Source organism: Geospiza fortis, unplaced genomic scaffold (genome assembly GCF_000277835.1).
Source record: "Geospiza fortis unplaced genomic scaffold, GeoFor_1.0 scaffold40, whole genome shotgun sequence".
Taxonomy (NCBI): domain Eukaryota; kingdom Metazoa; phylum Chordata; class Aves; order Passeriformes; family Thraupidae; genus Geospiza; species Geospiza fortis.
In genome coordinates this window covers 22,420,948-22,433,732 of record NW_005054297.1, presented here as the reverse complement: position 1 = coordinate 22,433,732, position 12,785 = coordinate 22,420,948, and the positions used below count along the sequence as shown (strand labels likewise).

At 34.3% G+C, this 12,785-nt stretch overlaps 1 protein-coding gene across 3 annotated transcripts in view; it reads right to left on the bottom strand.

The window, feature by feature from the left end:
• Positions 1-2,180: 2,180 nt before the first annotated feature.
• Positions 2,181-12,785, bottom strand: part of FBXO8 (F-box protein 8) — a 19,443-nt gene continuing 8,838 nt past the window's right edge. For 2 of the 3 annotated variants that reach the window (XM_031063318.1, XM_005415548.2), the window contains exons 4-6: positions 10,870-10,988; positions 9,241-9,437; positions 2,181-8,502 (exon numbers count right to left, since the gene is read on the bottom strand). In XM_031063318.1, the coding sequence (XP_030919178.1) occupies positions 8,315-8,502; positions 9,241-9,437; positions 10,870-10,988 (504 nt within the window). In that variant the 3' untranslated portion in view covers positions 2,181-8,314. The remainder of the gene's footprint in view (positions 8,503-9,240; positions 9,438-10,869; positions 10,989-12,785) is intronic. The other variant, XM_031063395.1, reaches the window with a different exon arrangement.

Sequence of the window (12,785 nt, the reverse complement as noted above, 5' to 3'; positions counted from 1 at the left end):
TTCTGTAAATACTTAATAATTTTATTGTTATTTTAATGTTGCGGAAAAACTGTGAAAGCTCACACGCTTTTTTTACCCTCAAAGATTCAGTTTGTTTTGCTAGGGCTTTTTTTGTATTCCGGGTTAAATGATTGTTAAGACTAATATAAACAATCTTGTCTGGAAATGAAGAAAGTGAAAAGGGAAGAAAGGGGGATAGAAATACACTGTATGTATTGAAAGTGTCAACACCTCAGCCCTTCCACACCATAACCTGGCTTCCTCCTGCCTTTGAGTATTCCTTCTAAACTTTGTAATATGGCAAGGGACAAATGTCTTTCCAGAAGGTTTTACAATGCTACTGATTCACCAAAGGCAGAAGTTTGTCAGAAGTGCCTGCAACAGCAGACAGGTTACCTCATCAGCCTACTAGCGCACAAATTCTCCTGTGCTCCATTATGTGATACACTTGTGTACTGAGGCCTGGCTACAAAGGGGGTAAAGCCAAATGGGTGCTTTAATCACTGCTTGAGAAAATTATAGTTATAATCTAATATATATAGTTACATACTAAAACTGAGACACCTTTTCCTTTACACCAACATACTGCTGCACCTGTACAGGTGGGACTCTGCTATTTATTTTACAGATCTCCTTTGCATCATTGAATTTGACTAATTCTCTTTTCCCTGAGGTAAAAAGCTTTATGGCACTACTTGTACAAGGTAATGGTATTATTAGCACTACTTGTAATGAGCATGAAGCCTCCAAAGTCTCAGCCTGCTTTTGGCTCCTCTTCTTTATTGAGAATACTTTATCCAAGAAGATGTGAGAACACTGCTTTGTTTCAGTTGGTAACACAGTGACATTTGTTACCTTACCCAGTGTGTTGATCATGGCTCTGTTAGGAGGTGAGTCATTTAAGATACTTCTAAACCTTTACTTCTTCCAAGGCAATGATATCCTGAATCTCCTCCCTTGAGTTAACCAATTTGCTTTTGGCAGAGGCAGGGCAACAACTTTACTAGGGTGTAACTTGTTAGGTGTGCGGCAAGGAAAATGCAGATAAGCTTCTCCAAGTATTATCTCATATTCTGTATAAAATTCTTCTTAGTTCAAACTCATGGTGAACAACTTCTAAAACAGACTAAAGATCATTAATTAGCATGAAATTAATTAGCAGATGGTTTTGGAATGGATTGAAGCTATTGACATAAAACTGTCCACTTTGCAACATGGGCTTCCTTTTCTATTGCTTTTGTATAATAGAACTGCCTGTACTTAGAAAATACTGATACTCACTGACAGTACCTCTTAATGCTAATCTCTCTTGTCTCTGTTATTTAACCACTGTGAAGATATTACGGAGAACACTTTATATTTTAAAAATAACAAGATTACATGTTGTTTACTAATTTGGGGGGAAGAGGTATAGATTGCAAAGAAAGACTGCTCTGTTTCCCTGTGGACAGCTGTGGAGGGGCACAGATGTGTTGGGCGGGGCAGAAAAGCTGTTATGTTACTGCAGGAAAGAGGGAGGATGAGGTATGAATATGTCTGGGACCCGGTATCCTCTTACAGAGACCACCCATCTCACTTCAAAACTTTTGTCTTGACCTACATTAAAACCAACAAATTTTAGCTTTAATGAAGTCTTATCACAGAAAATTTCCTTTGCTTTTTTTTGTTTTACTAATTTGAGTCTTTAGACTCAGGCTATACATCTTGATTTATGAGTGACAATTTAACTTATTAAATATCACTAATTTAATTTTCAATACATTTCAGAGACTTTATGATTTTAAATAAAATCTGCCTTACATAGGAAGCCAGAATAATGTCTATATTTCATTTAGATCTTCAAATTAGCCCTTTAAGTGCTGTGATTTTCAGTATACGTAATGCAGCACAGCACACATTGCGAAGACTTAATACCAAGAAAGGGAGATCATATCTTACTTTTAAAAAGTTGAAAAAGAATTTAACAAAAGCTGATTACTTATCATGTGACTTCTGTATTTTATTACATATCTAAATCTTATTTACATGGAAAAAAATTCAAGCATTTCTTATTGTATTTTTGCAGTAATAGATGAATGTTGAGTATTTTTTTCCTACAATTCCATGGGAAAAAATCCCAAGAAAGTCAGCTTTTGCTAGTACAAATCAGAAATGGTACTGTCAGACTTCAGACAGTGTGGAACAGTAATAAATACTTTTATTGATATAAATTCCTAAGTGGAATATAGAAACAAGAAGTTACATTTAATGTGAAAAAATACAGCATCTTGATTGTTATTAAGAAGCACGCTGAGAGATGCACTTTTTAAAAGAACTTCTGTGATTTCCTCATTTGTTTTGTCATTAATCAGCAGGTGATTAATGCTGCAAAAGGCAAGCAAACTCAAGAAGTTCTCCAGTTATAAAAATGTATTTCAGTTCAGTTGTGTTACATGAAATTATGACAATTAGCCTGAATTCTGGATATGAAGACAGGGAAACTGCAGTTGTGAAAATATTTTTTAACATATGAAAAACAGCTAAGATAAAAGTAATGCAAAGAATACATGTGCTATCACACCTCTCAAAGGAGCTGCTGGTGCAGCAGAGCAATACAAACTTTTTCACCATCTGTATCTCTGTGATGCCTGCAGGATTTTTTGCCTGCTGAGTTAATGGAGGGAACTGGTGTATAAAGTGATCTACAGCAGTGAATTCAAGGTCAGTTTTTTGATACAGCACTATGTGACTGCAGGACGACTTGCACAAGACAGGCAGGCATGGTTTTCACAAGGGGAAGGCTGCTTTTGAAATTGAAATAATCTGAGTATTTAATGTGCAAGAAAACACAATGTTCGAACTGTAGACCAACAGAACAAACTTCCACAAGGAAAGCAAAGAAGACAAATTGTAAATAATTTTCAATGTCAACCTCACATTTCAAAATAATTACTCATTTGCTTATGTTATGGTCATATATGAGAAGCATTGCAAACCTGTCAGGTTTTGGCTCTTGGCATACACACTGATGCATCTGTCTCAAGTCCAACAGAACATTCCTTGCCACTTAGCAGGCTACTGGCATGCATAATGCTCAGAGGATGAGTTCCTCCTAACAGAATACAGTATTCAGATTGAATAGATGGTCTTTCTCCAGAAAAACTTAGCTAAATAAGATTTGATACATATTTTTCCCTTTTAAAGTCTTTCTCTTCTGCATGGATTATAGGATTTTCCACAAGGTTAAAAAAAAGGGCTATGCTTGCTCTAAAAATTTAAGTTCACACTGGTATCCACTGTCAGAAACAGACTATTGAAATAACAAATGAGGTTCACTTCCTCAGAACGTGTAAATGCCCCAGCTTAGAGTTAAACTTTCAACAGCTGAAAGACAATACCATCGACACGTACCTGGCACTAGTTACTGGGGTTTATTTTTTCCTGGAAAGCAGTTTTGGGCGACAGAGTGGCGTCCGGGCTTCCCAGGTTGTTGTGCTGACAAACTGCAGTGGTGGTAAAGGCAGGGAGTCTGACAAAATCTCATTAATCATTTTAAATTAAATCCAACATTCCACTCCAACACTGCCAAGAAGAAAGCTAACTTTTACAAATGAATACTCTCTCTGAAAATAACTGGTATCCTGACCATACTGTTTTCACAAAAACATGCTTGATTTCTGTTAGGTACACATACACCATTCTTAAGCTTAAAAACTGCATTTTTTTGATTGCTGAGAATCAGAAAAGTGCTTTTTGCTTGTTTTCTCTATTATGGTCCATGAGTGAACACACAACTGAAAATTAAGAGCCTCTTTTTTCTTTCAATGAAGTTTTTTTGCTTGTCTAATATTTTAAGTACAGAAAGTTTGTTTTTGCAAGTAAAATTCACATAGGAAATGGAAGTATTCCATTTAAATATTTTCTCTAAGCATATTTATATGAATAAGAAAGGAAAACTGCACATTTACTAACATTAATATTAGTAAAAACACTGAGGTGATAAAGAAGCAATGTGATCTCTTTCAGGTTTTTTACAGACACACTTCTGTAAATACTGCTAGCTATTTGATTATGATTTAATTACACATGGCAAGTCTGAACTTTAAACATCTCATAAATAATATTAGATTATCACATAAAATTTTATCTTACTAAAATCACTATTAAATGCAGATTATAAAAGCTTGTATTTCTCTTTCAAGGTAAAATAAACCATAACATGCTAATGTGAGACACAGGAATCTGCTCTTTGCCCACTTTAATAGTGCTTTTGAGCTTAGAGTGGGAGATTTTGCAACGGCAGAGAATAAGTCATCAGCCTCAATGTTTATTAGTTTTAATACACCCATGAAATATTTTAAAAGGAAAAAAAAATCCTAATTCAATAGAGGGCAAGTAAATCTGACTTCCCCAAATACTTATTATAATTTTGACATTTTAACATGATCAAGGAGGTATACCTCAATTTTGTTTAAGTGCTTAAAATAATACCTGTTTTCTAAAAACAGAGCTATAAACAGTATCATACTGCACAGACATCCTTACACAGAGAACAAAAATATTATCACTTTGAAAAAGAGCAATTCCTTGTTGATAAACTTGTTTATGTAAAGAACATTAATAAACTGCAGAATACTGAAGAAGAAATAATAACATTTATTTGCCCAGCTAGCCAGTTTATTTTCTTAAAGCTGTATTTTGAAACTGTTTACATTTTTTCTTTTTCCAGTGTGGGGGGTGAAAGGGAAAGGTTAAAGAGAACAAATTGAATTTTTTTCCTGAATGCAAATTTCTCACTTGCTTCAAAATTGACAAACATGTCTCAAACTTGTATTTGTTTGGGTTAATGTATGTTGCAGCAGCTTTGATTTATTTTAGAAAGTCAAAGCTGTATAAATGTGTTGTTTAGAGTTTGAATGGAAAGTATTCTAGACAGAAATAGAGTCTGAGAAAACAGATAATATCAGATGCTGTCTATAGCTAAGCTATGTGAATATCTAATATGTGCCATATTCCTTGAATAAATGCAAGCAGAGCCTCAGACTTTATAATAAAAGCAAACATGAGCTGGATTTGTGTGACACTTTACATGGACACAGGTACACTCATTTTTCCAACACGAACAGAATTTCCTTCTGTCACATCTGTGTATACTGAAGTTACCAAACTTTCAGAAATGGCCATTCAGAAAAATTCTAGTGTCTTTTAGGACAGAACAGTGAGTATTTGCAGAGGGATGGGCTGCAGGCTCACTTCTTCCTTCAGTGCTGTGTACAGTGCATACAGTTAAGAGTTAAGGCAACACCACATGGCCAAAATTCAAAGGACATGCAGTGGTGGAATCACAATAGCTTGGAAAACACTTCACAGGTATAAGCATGATCATGCTCTTGTAATTCAGCCTGAGATCCTCTGCCTAAGTCTTCTGAAGTGCTTGATCAAGGAGCTATTTCCACATTGCATCATTTAGTGACACAAGGATCAATGAAGTATCATTATTTTAAAATGTGCACGGAGACACCAAGTGCATTGAAGAAAAAACTGCATAAAAGTTTGTTTTTTAAAGAGTTTTTGGAGGACAACCAAGACAATTTTTGTCACTTTTTAAGGGTACTATTACACCTGATTAAGACTTTTTTTTTTCCTTTTAAGAGAGAAAATTGTTTAACTTCATGTAAAGTCTAGATTGCTAAAATGCAAAAAATTACTTCTCAGCCACTTTAGACTCAAACTGGAAAAAGGACAGAAGAAATGTCTGTATTAATTAGTTACTTTGTGATTGCCTCTGAGGAAATTCACACTTGGCATGTTGTATTTGCTGTTTTCTGTTCTACTCTGAGTTAGTAACATAATGTAGAGAACGAATTGGGTGCTAATCCTCTAAGACAGCTCAAAATCCTGTTGTGAAGATCAGATGCTGTTATCTGCATGTCATTAGGGTTTTGTTTTCTTTTGCCCTAGCCTTGTCTTATGGCAACTTGAATTGTATCATTCTGTTTCTAATTTATCTTCTTGGCTGCTACACAGGCCTAGAACTTTTCTAGACCTTGCTAATAGATGTACTCATCTATTCCAGAAAAAACATCTTCTGTCTGCCTGAAGGTTTTGTACTGTATCAGGGTAACGGGAAATTAGGAGAAATACAAACTAACAATTCATACTTTCTTACTAGTGCAAAACCAAAACCAGTATCACTAATGTCAACCTAAGCATATAACAGAAGAGAATTAAACCTTGCTCTGCATCTGTGGTTTGAGAAGAAACTATTTTCTAACAAGAAAAGTTCTAATTTCAAAATTCACTATATTCTACTGTCTCCACTTCAAATCACTTTAAAGACCCCAGAGATATTTGTCCTTTATAACTGGTCTTACAAATTACATTAAAAGCTCTCAATTTTTTTTTTCTGTAGTACAGCAGCAGACACCTGTGCCGTAAACAAAGCTCCCCACTGTACCATACACTCTTAATTTGTGTTTGAGATTAATTGATCACTGCAGAACGCATCCTTGGACTTCCTGCAATACATGAAATAATACTGGGTGTGGAGCAGTTATCCTGAGCAAGGCAGGTGATACTGTAAACCTGTCTGGAACATGGCCACAATACTGCTGGCTCCTGGCTTTGGCTGTGTATGCTACATAAATGCAATGGTATTTACACTTGATAAAAGGTACTGCAATAGAAAAGTACTTTTTTTTGCATGCATTTTGGTTTGTGGAGCAGAGTTATAAACATTTGAAATAGTAATAGCTACATCTTTTTCCTCCCATCATTTATGTAGCCTTTGTATGGACTGTCCTTCTCACATCTAAAACAAAGGAAACACTCCCTAGGTGCTAAACAGAAAGCAGCAGCATAGGCACAGGGCATGGCTGTGAGGGGTCATTCCTGAATTAAACTCTTGGCTCTGCAATAGGCTTTCTATGTAAAAACTCAGATTAGTTCTGTTTTACAGATTAAGAATTACCTTCCCACATCACCTCATACTACGGTAGGGAAAAAGAAGAAATATACTTGTTACCATGATGTATCCAGATGCTACTGATAGCTGAATATTATGTAAACAAACATAATCAGGAACACCTCTTCAACTACATGTTATATCAACTGCTCCTAGAGCTGTCTGAACAAAACCTAGACCAATCCTTAGTCAATTCCTGCACATGCACAGCAGTTCCACTGCTAATATTCTCCACACTTCAGAACATGCCAAGACACAACCTGACCAAGTAATTTTTCAAGTATTTCCACAAATTTAGAGCTGTTTAAAATCTAGCTACATGACCGACTTAGAAAGTAATTCAGTATCTGACTCTGAAACAGTTCTCCAATCCTGCACAGTCACTGCTCTAATCTTGCACTGTCAGTTTTTAACAGCTTTAGCAACGAGTCATCTGGTATACATTTGCCAAGGCATTTCCATCATTGACACTTCTAGACTGAGGGAACCAGTTGAAAGCAGCAACATGTTACTCACTCCTACCACTTTCCCTGTTCAGATTTTTTCTTGCTTACTGTGCTGAACAGGTGATTGTAGTTGTCCTGCTTCCCAAAAACCAGTATCTGCAAAATAGGTTGTGTATGTAAATGATGTAAACCTGCCTGTACACTGTATGATTTCCCCTGGATAACCCTTTATTGGCATCAGGGTTCATCTAAAATAGAGCCTGTAATCTTTAAAATTGAGTGAATAGCAGATTGGCAACATGCTAATTCAATTTAATAAATATAGTATAAAACATCAGCTTAGGTATTTTACAAGCGTTCTATCATGTCCTAGAATAAACTTTATTGTAGTATTCAGATCACTGTTCCTCTAACTTAAGTACCTGAGGTAGTTAGCATTGTAAAAAAAACGCAAACGAAAAGTCAAACACTAATTTAAGAGATAAAAGGAGAAATTTTAGTTAAAATACTTTACAATAAAATAATTACGATTATAAATCTCTTTAGTTAAATATATACACATTACATGGTATTCTAAAAAGAATGAACTTATTAAAGTTTCAAGCAGATCTAATGCACAAATTCACCACTTTTTCAGCTTAGACTGTAATGTCAGTTTAACATTCATAAATGGCTGTGTCAGACTAATGGCATTGTTTTGTGCAAAACTAAAAAAAATTATGAAAAAAAAATCCTTCTGTTCCCACAGTTAATAGATAGAAAAGGTAGTTTACACATACACACACTTACACACACAAACTTTGATTGCATACAGAGGTTAGAATGACCAGCACTAAAATAACCCCCATCTCTACAAAATAATTAATATCTTGAATTGATGTAGTTTTTGAAAATTACAAATTTTAAGTGCTAGCAAATTGTGCTTTTAGGCAGCCACGTGGCCAATAAGGTAGATGTTGTCATAAAGGTGCCCTACAAAATCTTCACTAATATTCTGTGCAGCTCGTCGCGTATTTCGGATGAATTCCCTCTTTGACATTTTGTTCTTCACGTGAGGGCTTGTTAGATCAATCGAAAGGAGAATCAAAGAGTAACACAGTACATAAACTGCATCTAGACAAGAGAGAATAAATAAAAAAAGTTTAAAAAAGAAACTGGGATCATTAAAAGTATTTTTCCCCGTCTAAGAATCTTATGGTCTTTGTCATCTAGGCTCATAACTTTATACATATATACATACACATACAACTACTTAGAAGGGTATCCATAGAAATAAAATCTAATATGGCAACTTTCAAAGTAATAATGTCAGTATACTGCCAAATGAGAATTTACAAATCTCTTAATATTTCTACATAATCCAAAAGCCACTAAGGGCTTTATACATTTTCATTTAAACAGATTCCTGAAGTTTGTATAAACTAAAGACAACATCCTGCAAAAGCTTATCTTTTAAATATGTAAGCAGTTCCACTGCTGAAAATTGCCTCCTCCAATCAATTAGAAATACTTGTTAAACTGTAAGTGGTCCAATATTCCCTTTCATTTCTGTGAGACTAACCACAAGGTAAAATGTTAAGTGTGTAAAACTCCGCAAGAGGAACTTCAGAAAAGAAAAAAGCTCAAAGAACATACAAAAATGGAAGATACCATGGAAATAAACCAAACTAATCAGCTAAAAAAAGAATCTGTATGCTTTTTTGGTTTTTTTTTTAATGAACAAAATTTTCAACAAAATTTTTCAATTTTGTACTTTCAGATATACATGTTTAGATGCTGACTTTAAAGCTATCAGAAACAGTAACATCATCCAGAAGTATAAAGACTGATCCAATGCTCATTTTTGCTTACCAGGGCTAAGGCCAAGCTCTCTCATCAAATCAGGATTACAAGCACAGAACCTGTGAGAGAACTTTGTTATGAGAGTTTCAAGGTACTCCCCACGCTCCTCAGGAGCATGAATGTGTCTGAAGAACTCTCTCAGTGCATTTGGCAAGAACTGATTTCTGAAGTTGTGCAGCGTCACAAGGTCATCCAAAACATCTCTCCTGGAAGAACAAAAACCCATATAATTAGAAAAGTTTCTTTTAACTGTTTAAATATGAAAATGTGTAGATGTTAAAAATAAAAATTAAAGCTTTAGAATAGCATGAGCTTTTGTTTTTGCTAAAAGGCAAAATTATCACTAACAGCACAAAGATAATATAAACACATGTTCTTTGCCTATTTGTAGCCAAATACTATAAAAACATACATGAATCAGAACTCAAAGTTTGTATATATATTCAATCAAGGTCTACACAGAGGCTTTGATTCCTGTAATCTGTGACAAAACCATTAAAAAAGACAGTAAAGGGAATAGACTGATGCATGCCACACATTTTGATGTCTAAGTAGAAGCTGTTACAGGACTGTCTTGTTAAAACCAGGCTTCAGCTAGGCAAAATTTGCTCATGAAGTCCACCAGAATGTGATGTTCTCAAGTGCTTTGCACTGAACACAAACACATATAAAAGATTCAGACCACACCTATATTGTCAGATGTGCAAAAGACAGTAGAAAAAAATTTGGAAGCAAATTTGAAGTGAACCTAGGAACATTTTCCTATGTTTCACCTGATTTTTACCCTGCTTGTGAGTTTCAACATTTAAAAAAGTAGTTTTTATTTTTAGTGTCTGATCATACTCTGTTTATGAAGGGAAGATAAATGGCAGTAGAAGTCACTAACATGAACTTGCAATCTCATCCATTAAATGGTTTGTATTTTTATTATTGCCTAAAAGATTTATAAATCTCAAGTTTTACTGCACAGGACTGCCAGTGGTGATAACATTGCAGACTCTTTTTATTCCTTTAGTAGCACAGGCTGAAGAAGATGAGAAGCAGGAGAGGATTCCTGTTGAAGCGCTGTAGGCCCTCTTTTCTTCCTATTCAGGTGCAGTAACTATTCTCCTCCATGACACTGCCCTCCCCCAACCTGACGGCAGAGAAAGCACTGTGGAGACAGACAGTTCCCTTCTGCAGCTCCTGATGTCTCCAAGAGGCTGCTCCCTTCCCTGTCAGGAGGTGTGTGCAACTTCCAATCAAGAAATATCAGACAACCAAGTAATGGTTAGATGATTCAATATTAGTTAAAAAGCCATCAACCCTTAGTAAAGTGATAATTACTTTTTCTAAATAAGAGCCACAAGAAAGGGAAAAAACCCATCAAGTCAAAAAAGCAGCAAAATATCTATATAAGATTTTATGAGGATGTGAGATTTATCATTTACAGGTGATATTTTTGAGGATTCTTATTAAGTGCTACAGTCACATAAATACTTGAACAGAGTAACTGTTCACATTTAGAAGAACCATTACCTAGCTGCATTGTTTTGTCTTTTTACATCGCTGAAGTGGCATCTCTATATTCAAAATATTGTTAAGTGGGGCTGAACATTGAAAATTAATAGAAAATGCCTTAAGAGAAATTTTAATTACCTTTCATCAAGGTAGATTCTCAGCTTCTTCCAATTCAGTGTTCTTGTGCAAAAGATAAACTTAGCTATTTCTTTCGGTGAATCATCTAGTATGCCTTTGGACATAAAGTAGTTGACACCCTGAGATAAAATACAGGTACATATAAATATGTTTAATCTTCATAATGTATTTAGGAACAAGTATTGTACTTCACAATGTAGGACTGTAATCCTATGAATTAACTGGTTTGTTTTTCAGAATGGTTCGTCCTCCTCTAAATCACATTTCAACATGCAGAATACACTCTAAAATTATAAATCAAATGCCAAGAGACAATTTAGTGTTATGGTTGAGATTTTACATACAGTCATAGTAGAAAATTTTAAATTATGAACCCCATAATGAGCATGATGGTTCTTTAATAATTTCTTTACAGTGTATATCAGTATTTTGCTTTTCATACTACTGTAATAGTATTTAAAATGTTGCAGGGACCATAACTGTTAATTTCATAACTTTTGCAAATAAGAAAATCTTAGCCATAATGTGTTTAGTCTTCAAGATCTTTCATTAAAACAGTAATGTTCTCACATGTATACAATGCATCACATTCAAATAGATGCATTAAATGCATTTGTTTAAATGTGTAATAATGCAAATAAACACAAGCACGCTGATTTCAAAGCATAGGTAAGTATCAACATATATAAATATGCATACACATAAATAAGAACACTATGCCTAACATAAAAATAGTTTAAAAATACAGAATTGCATATAATTTATAGTCATGATTTCCAGAATTTTACACTTTGACCAAACACACATTTGTTATAGAATAAACACGGCAAATTTAAAGTATTTCAGTGATATTCTGGATTCTCTCTGGTCATTGAAATATCGCAAAGCATAAAACTATTTTCCTTACAATCTTAGAAGTCAAAACCCAACTAATGGATTTAAAAAATGTTCACACTTTTCAACAGCAAAAATCTAAATGTGAGAATAACTAACCAAGTTCTTCCAATTCAATTTGGCAGGGACTGGGAGCAGTACTCAGCATTTGTTACCAAGAAGTGTTGCAATACTTAAGTACAATAGATCTTGACTACAGCATAAGGATGAAATGTAAAATGAGCAGGACAGTGCATTTCTGCATAGAATAACGTACCAAGGCCACAACCTAAATCACCTTCAAAATACGTCTGAAATATTTTTTCATAAATTTTCTGATATCAAACTTCACAATATTTTTTAAGTCTGCCCTTTAAGTTTACATTACATCTACAAAGATGTAGGGGCAACCTGTCACTCAGTGTATAAACTAAACTTCCCAGTGCTCTTGAATTTCGTGTGAAAAAGAAATAAAGGGCTGAGTGCAGGTTTGGAACATTTTGTGAAGGGTCTTAGTAAAGCAAAGTCTTAGTTGCATAAAGCAGCAAAATAGTTAGAATATATGTTTAAGAACACAAATTAAAAGCCAAAAAACATGTGTAGTAATAACTAGCTATTTTTAGTTTTTGCTTATATATTCATAGAAAAGAGCAGTTAATTAAGATACATTTATTTTGTTTAAATAATGGCTTATAGAAATAAATAAAAACATATAGGTTTTTAGACAGATAAACCAAAAACTCTAGCAGTGTTATGTCCCAATTTTAAGAAAAATCTATATTTAGGATGACAATGTAACATGTATTGCTCTATCATCTTGCATTTCAGTCCAAATTAGATCATATTTAAGTTTGTCCATAATATGGATGGACAACATGTTAAGTACTTTCTTGAGTCACAGCTAAATAAGAAATTAAAAATGGGAGATAACAAGCATTTAGGCAATTTATGTAAGATGAGCAGCAGAATATCTCCTTTACATTTATCCCGAGTTAATGAGATTTATGTGTTTGCTTCAATAAGAAGTAGTAGCTTAAGATAAT